Source organism: Sycon ciliatum, chromosome 1 (genome assembly GCF_964019385.1).
Source record: "Sycon ciliatum chromosome 1, ocSycCili1.1, whole genome shotgun sequence".
Taxonomy (NCBI): domain Eukaryota; kingdom Metazoa; phylum Porifera; class Calcarea; order Leucosolenida; family Sycettidae; genus Sycon; species Sycon ciliatum.
The window spans coordinates 90,742,274-90,755,673 of NC_088643.1; the positions used below are offsets into that span (position 1 = coordinate 90,742,274).

General features: G+C 45.3%; 1 protein-coding gene across 1 annotated transcript; it reads right to left on the bottom strand.

Annotated features, from left to right (window-relative positions):
* Window positions 1-57: 57 nt before the first annotated feature.
* On the bottom strand, window positions 58-11,646 carry LOC135806402 (uncharacterized). Its single transcript, XM_065320581.1, has 11 exons — window positions 11,320-11,646; window positions 10,508-10,684; window positions 9,970-10,128; window positions 9,455-9,576; window positions 8,602-8,733; window positions 7,776-7,815; window positions 4,119-4,166; window positions 3,220-3,293; window positions 2,081-2,470; window positions 1,505-1,804; window positions 58-1,101 (listed from the first exon to the last, which is right to left on the bottom strand). The coding sequence occupies exons 1-11, from the start codon at window positions 11,405-11,407 to the stop codon at window positions 973-975; spliced, it is 1,659 nt and encodes a 552-aa protein (XP_065176653.1). The 5' UTR covers window positions 11,408-11,646; the 3' UTR covers window positions 58-972.
* Between the last annotated feature and the right edge of the window lie 1,754 nt (window positions 11,647-13,400).

A 13,400-nucleotide genomic window follows, 5' to 3' on the forward strand; every position in this document is an offset into this window, starting at 1 on the left:
TGTCTTCCCAACAACATTATCTGCTGAGTCCGACTTGCTCACAGAAAACAACAAGAGGAGAAGCTTTCTTTCTTTTTTTTTCAATATAAAAGTGATGGATGGGTACATGAGAGTAGACATGAGGGAGCTTGGAGTGAAAGAATGATTCGAATAGATTAGGGGATTGGAGGAGTCAGAATTAAAAAATTGAAATGGTTAGAATATTTTAAACTTGAGCTAAACATCGTTGTGATTTTTCTACATTACGTTGATGAAATTTTTCGTCTTCATTCAAAATTCAACGGAATTGTCATTGTTTTGATGGTGATGTGCAAGTGGAATAGGTCGGCCGAGACTGCTGCATAGTGGAGTCGTGGTGTGACTGAACAATGGTCATTTTTCGAAGATATAATTACTACAATGATTGCTAGTGCTAATGATTGCTCAACTAGTGAATCACGGGTTGCTAATGTATTTTTTCCCATGAACCACCACAACTGCGCTTTCCGGCCGCTCTTTTCAATGTCTAATGTAGTTTGGAATAGAACTGATGCAAAACATAACAGCATACTTGTGGATGAACAGCAGATTTGAAATAGAACCCTGCTTCAGAGAGTTTCCGATTTTTCTAGATAACTGACGGTGGTTTTCAACATCACTGCCTGAAATCACTCGGATTTTACTTTACAGTAAATAGACACCGAAAGCGTATTAAAGATTATAGGATTATGAGATGAAAATGAAACAGTATGCTTTGAATAGGGATGCAGTGCAAGGTAGTTGTGTTCAGTTAAAACTTGAAACTGCCGCAGGCAAAGTGATGGCACACGCCAGCTCCAGTCACCAGCAGTCTATCTCTACTCTGTCTCAACAGGATTCTAATCACTGCCCTACTATTCCGTAGGTCACCTTGAACTCTACAGTACAGTACAGTGTACATAGGCTGTGCATGTGCTAGGTCACGATGGGAACCGATTTATTCACCACTGTGAATCACACCACACATGGCCGCAGCCGCTTGAGAAATACTGGTGGAATGGTATGAAGCACGGACTGGAGCTGCATCACGCTCTCCGAGACGCGTAGCAGGCAGATGTTTTTCAGGCTGGGTGTTTGCAGTCCCTGTGCAGAACAATATACAGTTGCAGTATTGGAACAAGAAGAGGCATCAATTGCAGGCTTGCCACTGAGCTTACCAGCATTAATTCCTGAGCCACTAGTACTCCGCAGCAGCAGTGAAAGCAGTTTCATCTTCTGGTATGCACTCCTTTGGCACTAATACATACACTTGCAATAAGCTGGCGTAACACAGAAGTCACTGGAAGATCTGATAATGCTTTTGCGCCCCTTCTCTTCAATATTGGTACAATGGTTCTATCAACAAGTGAGGGAATGGTGCTGCTTATGCAGAAGTGACAAAGTAACAACATTTGTATCAAGTCTGTGGACAGACTAGTGGTGCAAGAGGCCTCGTCGGATTTTCAAGCGGTCATCTCATCAATAGGAAGCAAGGAAGAGAACTCACGTGTTTAGCAACAAAGTGTCTTGCTGCTTTTGCAAGGTCTTGATCAGCTGAGCACACACAGCTTGCTATGCTTTCTTTCAGCATTGTCCACTCCGGCAGGCGTGTGAACAGGGACAGCTCCCCGAGCTTTGAGTCTTCCAGTAGCATCTCGGTGGCCTTGATGGCAAACTTGCGATATTTCGAATAGCAAGAAGTGAGAAGGACACCTGGCATCTGCACCTGTATGCTCAGTACACTGTGCGAGAACAGCTTGTCTATGTCACCAGATAAGTCTGGCTCAGCACGGGAAGCGCTCGATTTCTACATCAGTGCAGTGCACAAGCACACCGGCAAAAGCACAAGTGCAAAAGAAGAAGAAGAGAAAATAGCAACAGAAAGAAAAGAGAGTGGGTCAATAACCTTTCGGAAACAGTTGTTTGACTCGGAGTAATGAAGTTAGTAACATTATTGCTGTGTGTGAAAGAAAAGAGTACAAACTCACACAATCCCTATCACAAAGATGCAACTAGATTCAGATCACAAGGTTTCCTTCCGGCTGTCATCAGGAAAATAGCCACTGCAATGCCTTACACTCACCTGCATGTTCTGCCATGCAGCACACCGTCCAGCTAGCATCCGCAGGCAATTCTGTAGGGTAGTGGTGATCTGCTGGTCGCATTCCTCTTCGATTAGCTGCTTAGCACTTTCAGCCTGCTGTGAGCTGGTGCCGGCCAGGTCACTGCTTGACTGAGCACTGGGAGCGGTAGTAGCGGGTTCTGTCCCACCTTGATCATGTGATGCTTCTACTCCTGCAGCTGCGGATGTAGCTGTACCAGCTGCAGCACCGGCAGCAGCAGGAGTAGTGGTGCTAGTGCTAGTAGTCTGGCCGGGATCGGATGATGATGCGAGAGTGGAGCATGCCACACCAGCAGCTCGGCTGTGATCCACCACTCGTCCACAAGACTCCAGCCAGAGATCTTCTGCAGACTACATCATCACACACACACACACACACACACACACACACACACACACACACACACACACACACACACACACACACACACACACACACACACACGCACACACGCACACACACAATGTAGTAATAGAATCGACAAGCACATGTACACATACTACACACAGCACACCTGCATATGTTAAGGGGCATTAACATCTTGTAATCTGACAAGGTTTGAAAACAAAACCAAGACGTACTTCTCATTCTTGTTGCTTTTCTGCATTGATATTTGAGGCTGCTCAAATTCATTTTACTACACTTCCTCGCGATTCTGAACGGCACTTCACACAGCTTCAGAATTTCATGTACAATTTTCCTTATTGAAACATCCACAATTTCCCTCATTAAAACATGTCCTGTAAAACAACAATATAGTTTTTCATATTTTGTGCTAAATGTTAACTCCTTTTCATTTCGTCAACGAAGTGTTCTGGCATACTGTCGGCATAGAAAAACAATTTAGTGATGGTGTGGGCTACTGCCCTTGGTTGGCTTGGTAAGGGCTCTACTGGCCCTGGTTTGGCTTGGTAAGGGCTCTACTGTACTGCTCTTGGTTTGGCTTGGTAAGGGCTCTACTGCCCTTGGTTTGGTTGGTAAGGGCTCTACTGCCCTTGGTTTGGCTTGCCAAGGGCTCGGCTGCTTAGCAGGATCAGTAGCGTACCAGTACTGGTGTCAAGCAATTTTTCCCTAAGTGCTACTCAGACATAGATAGTACCTTGGACCTGAGGAGGATAGGCACTAGGCCATTGGTGGCAGGTGTTACACAAGTCAACAGTTGATTCCGAATATCTGGGAGACAGCCAGTATACAACCACAAAGAGGAGCAAATTACATCTAGCCGCAGCAAGAATCTCAAGCAGTAGCCACCGCTTTAAAAACCATTGGTAAGATCTGAACAACCGGTACAGTGAACATGTACTAGTATTACGTCACAATTTACGTGAAACCTTATTTGAAAACAATGACAGCTTTTAGATACCACTTGGCTTGTATGGCAACCGGGTTTTTTTTACCAATCGCCGAGTTGAATCGGAAGGCATCACATTGGCTTCAAAACCCACCTGTGTTCAGAGACCACCGTAGACTTTTTAGGTGGTTGCTGAAACCATGTGTTACATGAAATTCACAAAGGTAAACATCCACACGAAAATGTTCATATCGCTGCCTGTATCTGTTTCAGCTAAGCACTATGTACATAGCCGTAGCATATAAGTACTGTAAAAGCAGAAATTTTCGGTTGTGTAATTTTGTCTGTATTCTCCAAAATCGGCGGTTTGGTGGAGGGACATTTTTGGTAAACCCATTTTCAAGGTAAGTGTACTACTAGTAATAGTACCGAAATTTTCGGTTGCGTTTTATTTTAGGTAAAAATCGTGCGCACCGAAGTTACCGAAAATAAAACACCGCGGGAAATTTCTGCTTTTACAGTAGCAAGGTCAGGACTAAATAATTGTGCACGGAATTGACATTCCACACTGCTTACTGACGAACGTCTTGTTCACAAGCACAATAAGTCAATAACACCAGCGGGGAGGGTAATGTCTGGGTGTGTATACACTCGTGTATGCTCAGAAACAGGACAACGTAACGTTATATCGCGATCAGAGAACTTACGATTGTCATCGCTCATAGCCAGCGCTATCATCAGTGATGTTGAGCTTGCTGCTCAATCAGTGACAGACACAAATAGCAGAGAAGACAATACTGCCTGTCATGGTCTATCTGTAGCAGATCCCGGACTTACTACACCAAGTAAATATGACAACATGCTGCAGTTGATCCCGTGTTTAAATCAATCTGACACAGCCTCCACAAGATCAGGCCGAAGCAAGACCAGAGAGACTATGACGACAGCAACACCACCATAAGACTATATAATTTCAAACACTGAACAATCACAGACACAGGTTTCTTTTCTTCATTGCACGCAGTCCAATAGTGCTGGGGCCAAGTCCGAAAAAGTCGCTTTATTGAGGAGTTGCATTTGACACCTCGTCCAGGAAAGATTTGACTTCAAATTCGGAGAGGCGGACCAACTATAGGAATTTTGGAGAAAACTAGAAGTTCCCAATGTTGTCCGTTTGGAAGTTATGAGCTATTTCCAAATTGCTTAGGTTACTATGGTAACCTGTGTGCAATTAGCCGTTTCTGAGGCAAAGCCGATACAATTTTGGAGAAAAAAGTTACCTTGTTGGAAGGCGAGCTCTTTCCAAGACTGTTATTGAAAACTAGAAGTTTATAGGACTGTCGGTTTCCTTGTCACAGGAATTTCTCGAATTTCTACGGTCGCCGCGGTAACGTGTATGCAATTAGCCACTTCTAAGCCAAAATCAGTGCATTTTCTCCCCTGTAGGCAGGTGGAAAGCAGAGAATAGTTATAATAATGTGGCTTAGAGGTCTATAGGGCTGTTGTAAGCCTGGTTTGTAGAGACTGGACCCCTCTCTATTTAGTGCCGGGATCCACACAAAGGATCAAGAGGATTTAGGCAGGACTGACATCCAAGAACGAGCAAGGAAACACAACTGATAGCAAAAACAAAAACAAGAAGACTCAAACAATTCCCTAGCATATTCCCTAGCATATATTAGAACTGGGGCTAGCCCCCATTATAGTTCAAATGGTCGCAAGACCAGGGCTATGCCAACCGTGGAGGTTGTAGTAAGGTCATAAGGAGCACTGTTTTCGAACACAGACTCAGTGCATCCTCCGTCTACACGTAGCTTGTAACATGCTGGCAACCAAACTACATTGTATGTTTTGTCATGTACATGTACATGACTACACGTATTTTTTCACATCCAAAGAATCATCTTGCCCGTAAAAGAGGCCAGTACTGTGAGGTGTACATGTACATTCTACAATGTACTGAAGTACATGTCCAGGACACTGTTGAGGTATTCATTATAGTTATTGTTGTTGTTACTGGTGTGCTTTTTAAATTACATGTATACATGTACTTCATGCACATGTATAGTCGTTCAACCAAACACACCAAGTTCCCTTCTCATGTCACACGGAGATGTCAGGACTTAGAAGACGAGAGAGATCGGAGTATGCAAACTGGTCCATGGCAGGGCAGAAACCTCACTATTGTCACTAAGAACTCCACAACCTGCCGATCAACAATTTTCTCCAATACGTTGACAATTGGCAAGAGATATGGCTTGTAGGAGTTGAGAGTAGTCAGTAATTATTATGGCCATACTTGTCTCCACATTTACATGATTGTATACAGGTGAAACCATCCAGGGTGTTCGATGTACATGGAATAATCTGTGGCATGTTAAGTCCCGGTTTTGCTCAGTCGGTAGAGCAAGCGGTTACAGTAATGGATAATGGTTATCATACAGAATTGCACACTTATTCCGAGAGAGAGAAAGAGTTCTCAGGTAATACACTGTATTAAATCTAGCATGAAACTAATATACATGTACAGGGAACTGATCTGCGGAGAAATGGTCTTAATCGGCAAGAAACTAATCCCTAGGAAACTAGAAAGACAGTAGCTTTTATAGGGTGAGTAAGTAAGCTAGCTTATGGTCAGGGGATACGTAGAGCAGAGAGAAGTAAGAAGAAAGGTCAAACTACAAGGTACATGATTGTGTGGGCAGAAGAATGGGAAAGGTCGGGACATGGCACCTGTGCAAGAGGAATACGTTAGAGGAAGAACTATATATACATCGTATACATGTACATGTAGGTGTGCAATAATACCAGGAGGACAACTGTTGAAAGGGGCATTAGGATGTATGTACAGCTGTTAGTGTAGATAACTAAAAGGGCGGCTGAAAGTGAAATGCATCAAAAGGTCTCCAGTGTGCTATCTAAGGTCAGCCTCGAAAGTGTGTGGGAACAATACATGAATACAGCGCATCGTATAGTATTAGTAGTGCATGTAAAAGAGAATAGAAGGTGAGGCTGGTGTAACAAGTCGAGTACATGTGCATGTCAATTATAATGTATGTATTCCTATCTAACAATCAGGTACTGTACTGTATTTGCATCACTTGTAGCCGAGTTGGATGGTGAACAACTGCTGCACACGTACATGTACATGTACATTTACATGTATCTATTCTGTGAGTGCTGGAAATGATGCCACATGTACCGGTACAGGTACTAGCAAGAGTTATAACCCCCACCCCGGTTATACACTCTTGGTACTACTACTAGGTGTAGAATTCATAGTGGCTCGGCTAGATAGCAGGAGAGGTCACTGCCCCATGCCCCATGGGGTCCGTCCGGCACTGTTTTGAAACTGTTGCTTGATCAGAGAGATGTGACCATACCTTCCTGTGTAAATGCTTGCTGTGAGTTGCTGAAGCATGACATATGAGCACGGAATATGTGGCGGAGTTTGTTGTACATCATGTATGTTGCGGTTAGGGCAGTTGTTTGTCTATTCGCCATTTCGTTGATCAAAATTGTCCTTCCAGGTCTTGGCGTAGGCCCCCGCCCCGGTCTACATGTACATGTACATGACTGTATTTCATGGGCAATACCGTGCTTCCTAAACATGTACATGTACATGTACGTGTCGATTGGACAGCCTGCATGACATTGTTCCATAAAAAGAAAATGTGAATTGGGTGGAAAGTACTAGTACTAGTGGATCATGGTGACCATTCCTGTCAACATAGCACACCGCTGTCTGGGTACTACATGTACAGTACCGTATGATGTACATGTACATTGTATTATGTGAAGGAAGGGAGGAAACAATGGCCAGGTCAATGCAATCCCGGTAGTGTTAGAGGGGAGAGGAGCCCAGTCTCTACAAACCAGGCATGAAACAGCCCAATAGACCTCTAAGCCACAATAGTATAACTATTCTCTGCTTTCCACCTGCCTACAGGGGAGAAATGCACTGATTTTGGCTTAGAAGTGGCTAATTGCATACACGTTACCGCGGTAACCGTAGAAATTCGAGAAATTCCTGTGACAAGGAAGCCGACAGTCCTATAAACTTCTGGTTTTCAATAACAGTCTTGGAAAGAGCTCGCCTTCCAACAAGGTAACTTTTTTCTCCCAAATTGTATCGGCTTTGCCTCAGAAACGGCTAATTGCACACAGGTTACCATAGTAACCTAAGCAATTTGGAAATAGCTCATAACTTCCAAACGGACAACATTGGGAACTTCTAGTTTTCTCCAAAATTCCTATAGTTGGTCCGCCTTTCCGAATTTGAAGTCAAATCTTTCCTGGACGAGGTGTCAAATGACACTGTCAGATTTCTGGACCTGGCTCCAGGACTACAAGTGATTTCTTACCCACTGAATCAGGGACACTGTGGCCGCGCAGAAGACACTTCTGTCCAATGGAGAACACGCGGAGGAACATACAAACACATGCACATGGCACTAATCAGCAAGCCTCGGTCAGGGACTAGAACCAGCAAGAGATCAGCAGAGCATAATTCAGTACAAAGGACATCGTCGTTGCTAAAAGTATTTCCACGTACAAATATTTGCAGGTGTGAGACGGGGTAGAAAACTGGCTCATTCTTCACTTGTGACTTAATCAATACACTTGAGTTTCTAAACAAGCGACGCGGAGACAGCAGTCCTTTGAGTGTAATAATGGCTACGTATTACACACATTTCAGATAGTTTCCGCGGCATGCTGTACAATACATTCACTGTTCGCATTTGGACAGATGGGCATGCAAGTGTCATGTGTATGTGTTGGCTGGGCACCTTCACATATTTCAATGTACAGAGGCTCGATTGCAGGTAGCATCTTAGACTGTGGGGGTGGCGTAGTTAATTTCAAAAGATATCAAATCCAGTTTGAAGAAGGGCTGAGGCTTCCTGCAGCTTCATCTGTGAAAAGAATCCGGGTGGACACACCCATTCCCATAGCGCTGCACATCACATCCGAACCAGTTCCGTTATTTTTACAACGTTTCGGCACTTGGCCATCGTCAGGTAATAGCAATGAATTGAAGACTCATTGCTATTACCTGATGATGGCCAAGTGCCGAAACGTTGTAAAAATAACGGAACTGGTTCGGATGTGATGTGCAGCGCTATGGGAATGGGTGTGTCCACCCGAATTCTTTTCACATATCAAATTCACATAGATTAAATGTTATACCTGCAGCGATTGGTGATGTGCAAAGAATGCCACTTCCTCGGCATGGCCTCTGAGCTTAGCAATCAAGTGTGCAATGTCACCAGACTCCATCATCACCTTACACTGTACGTCCAAGGCAAAAGAGGCAATGAGCTGAAGGAAAAAAACGAAGACGAAAAACAAACGTGTCATCCATCTGCATGACCAGTTGTTCAAGGCTTCATTGGGCCTTGGGCTGCTTTCCTTGCATCAGGATCCACCATCATGTACATTATGATATTGGATTAGTGACAATATCAACTGCACGCCGTGTATCCTGTATCATGTATCATGAAACGAGTGAGCAGCAACTGCACGACATAACCGACCAAGTACCCCGGCATAGCCTATCAACAGCACCACATAAACGACCAAGTGCCCACAGCCTATGCTTTGCACAGCACATCCTTCTTGGGAACTGGAATTTGTCCTAAAGAATAGTACATGCTTGGCATGAGCCAAATCCGGGAGATTGATGATAAAGAAAGATCAGTCCCACATCATGAACACGTGTCAGAGGGAACCCATAGACTCCTTAATAAGGGAAGATATCTAGGTAGGGCCGTATTCAAGGGACTGTTGGACTACAGTACTGCCGGGTGCTGAAGAACAAACTGGCTAGGATTTCACCAAGGACAGTATACCAATGTGTACACACAGACTCAACTGTGCATAGACTGTAGTTCATGAATGTAATAACGGCCTAGGCCCCCCCCCCCCCCCCCCCCAGTTCTTCGGCACCCGACAGTGCCGTAGACATACCCTGAGTTCCGGCCCACATACATGTAGTCATAGCAATTATTACAGACGGTACAACGTGACACGCATTGTTTACCCGAAGTATGCTGCCCAGTCTAGGAATATCGGGAGATAACTTTCCAAGCTGTTCTTGTAGAAACCAGAGGCCACCGCACTGCATGAAACCATGCACCAATTCGACTTGATCAAGAATAGCTCCTGCACCGGCATAGTGGAATGATGAATCATCAACAGACAATGCCTTCAGTGCTTTTCGTCATGCAGAAATCCTTAGCAGGCACTGTGTAGCAACAGCTTCAATTCATGGCATACACACACTAGTTGCCCTTCACTCTCACAGTTGTGTGTCACTATCAATGATACCACTGTTCACTTGGACTGTGGCCATAGTATGAATGTTAAGCTTCTGGTATTCAACCGATTTCACAGTGTGCAAATGAATCCAAGTGACAATAAAGTGTATGCGTGTAGTGTCAACCACCATTCATATTCGTCGTGTACCAGCCAGGCAAAAAGTACCTCCCTATCGAGCACGGAGAGCAGTGCAAATACATCGGATGATACGGATTGGTGATGCAGTGGCGGACTTACTTGTTCCACTAGTCTGCCCACCCACATCCAGGAAGCGGATCAATAAACGGCTAAGCCCACTGCCATCCTCAACCATCATAAGATCAAGGAGCTCCTTCTCAATGCCACCTAGACGGGGTGGCACGGTTCCTGCATGGTCATCACTAACACCACTTGTACCTACACATTGTAACACAACAATTTATACATGTAGCTAAAAGCAGTCTTTTTGAACATTGCCGGACTGTGCACTGGGTGGGATTCGGCCTTACTCATGAGCTGCTGGATTTCGCAAGCGCACCACTGGTGTCCTTAAAACCAAATGATGACTCGGAAAGGGCAGACGTATGACAATGGGGTTACGACCTCCCAGATTCTTGCCATTGTTTCTCTTCCTTGACTATACAGCTTCAAAACTGACAGTACATGACTGTACACGTGTGTGTCCCTATCCAATACAATGCACAGATCTGCCCAGTCAGAGCTAATAGATGAGATTCTAAGAAGTGCCATTTGACGGCTGCTGAAGAAATTGAATACTAGACCTTTCTAAACTTACATGAGACCAAGCCCTGATCCATAGCACTGACTATGCGTCGTGACAGCTCCAGCTTGAAGTAGCTCAGATATCTATCTGCCCAGAAGTCTGCGTTGACAAACTCCGGGGGAAACTCTTCCATCAACGACTCTGCAATGCCGACGATCTCCTCGAACGAAGGAAGAGGGATCTTGGCACCTTTTTCAGCAATGATAAAAAGACACAATACAATGTATTTGACATCATGTCATGTACGGCAAGTATTTCAGGTCACAGCCTCGGTGTCCATGCCGCTATACTATACAGGCGTGTGCCCCGTATGGGTTCCCGGAACCCCCCTTTTTTCGCTCAAAATGCAGGATTTTGCTTCATTTTTTGAAAATTTTCCCCGGGGGAGGCCCCGGAACCCCCCCCCCCCCTTGAAGGGCACCGGGGCACGCGCCTGCTATAGCCCCGTGACGGGGGTACATGTACTTCAAGTACATGATAATTATGTCCTGCACCTGCTAGGTGCATGTGCCGTTGCCACTCAGCATACATGGACACGTATTGTTTAGCTAGCACATACACAAGACATTGTACATAAATCATTACCTGCATTGCATTTGCCATCATTATTTCAGCATTTTTATGGCACCTATGGCCTAATGAAGGGAGCGCACATAACCTGATAACCGTCGCCGGTTAGATAACTAACCAACCCATCAACATAAAGACTAGATAAAGTCAGTGAAACTGTTGGGTGGGTACTTGGATAATATAATAGGGACGTGCAATGAACAGGCACGACGAAAGTGTAGCTAGTTTGTGCACTACCGACCATTCTGCCTTACGTTTTGGAGTCTTTTTGCTGTCTGCCTGTGCCAGACCAAGCAGTGTGCCACCAGGCGCATTCACTGCCCGTTTCTTCTCCTCGGCCATTGCTAGCAGACCCAATCGAACAAAACTACGAAGTACAAGTAACAAAAGACGGATATTGCTACCCAGTCCCTGTTTGATTTGCTGACACTAGCTGGTGTGCGCCCGACGGTACGCGCGCGGACGCGGGACGGCTAGCAAAAGAGTACAGGTAGTGAGATACTAGTAGTAGTGAGCAGTTTGTCCTTTCCACTCCGCAAGAAATCCATTCAATCAAGTAAATAGTAGATCTACAGGGTCAGTCATCACAGTTCAAGCTGGTATGGCCTGGATCTTTCTTTGGTGACATGCATGTCATGACGTCGAAACTGACAGTTTTGTTTTGTGGGAGTTGAAACAGGGTGGAAGAGGGGAAAAAAGGTCTGATGAGCCCACCACGATGTCACAAAGCCAAGGACCAGGCCAGGCCAGCTAGCACTCAGTAGCAGGGTCGACCGGTCATTCGCCCGGCCCATGGCCTTTGATCTGCACTTGTGGCTTAGTACCAGATATCCCCGTGCCACAGGAGGGGGTAGATTGAAAAAAAGGAAAGGGGGTAGATTGTAGTGCTGGGCAACATGTAAGGTCGGTACTTCAAACTAGTACATGTACTGGTAACTAACTGATTACTTACTTTGCTGTCGACGGCAGGCAAGCTCCATCGATCATAGACATAGACATAGACATACCGGTAGGCGACTAGTTAAAGGGGAAGTGCATCGATTTTTCGAGTAGGGTCCAGAAGAAAGACAATTTGATATCGGTTCGAATGGCATATCTCTCGCTTCCATACGATAAGCCAAACTTGCCAAATCGCCAATTGTATGCTCACGTTGCCATAGCGACCAGCGCAGTGATGACGTACGAAAGGCTTAGCTCCTCCACAGAGAAGGTCGATCACTGCAGAAATTGGTCATTTTCAATTGTCTTATTGTATTCACGATGTGAAAGAAGTGCTGTGTTCAATGCTGTTAGTGCCGTGAACTGTTTATCGCCCTTCTCATGCATTTTCCTAGGCTGACTGTGCCTAGGAAATGGTTTCCTCCAGGACAAGATGCTTGGAATTCGCCATCTCTCCTGAGACATTTTCAGCAAACTTTCAAACCTACGACATTATTTCATTCGTCAATCTCCACCACCCGTCGTCTCACCTGGCTTCAGAAGATGTTACGAGAGATAGGAGAGTCGCCAGGAAGCATCACATTCATCTTCAGGAAGTGGAAAGAGCAAACGGCATGGTCCTTGGTTGGGGGAAATGCTGAACGTCTGATTTGTCCCAACCAAGATTTCAGCATTTTGTTCGTCACTATTTTCGCTTGTCTGCTGGTGTCTCCGCACTCCAACTTTCTCCTATCGGTGTCACGTCCCAGTACACAATCGAGAGGACTACTAACAAACAGTTCACTGCACTAACAGCATTGAACACAGCCCTTCTTTCACTTCGTGAATACAATAAACCAATTGAAAATGACCAAATTCTGCAGTGATCGACCTTCTCTGTGGTGGAGCTAAGCCTTTCGTACGTCATCACTGCGCTGGTCGCTATGGCAACGTGAGCATACAATTGGCGATTTGGCAAGTTTGGCTTATCGTATGGAAGCGAGAGATATGCCATTCGAACCGATATCAAATTGTCTTTCTTCTGGACCATACTCGAAAAATCGATGCACTTCCCCTTTAAGCCTAACGTTAGACTGACCTGATTCAGTGATTGCAAATCATGGCAGTGAGCTAAAAACTGTCTGTTTCATGGCCTGGTCATGTGTGCGTTGGGGCGCGGAGGGGGGGGGGGGGGGGGAGGGGTCATGGTGATTGTGCGGCACATCTCGTGTGTGCATGGTGCGTGTGTACGTGTATACTTGTGTGTGAACATACATGCACACGTGCGTGTGTGTGTGTGTGTGTGTGTGTGTGTGTGTGTGTACCAAGTATTACCTTCACTGGGGGCAGGGGTAACTGCAGTTGGATCCCGGGACGGATACCCTGATGCCGTCAGTCCTTTTTCTGCACTTTGTCC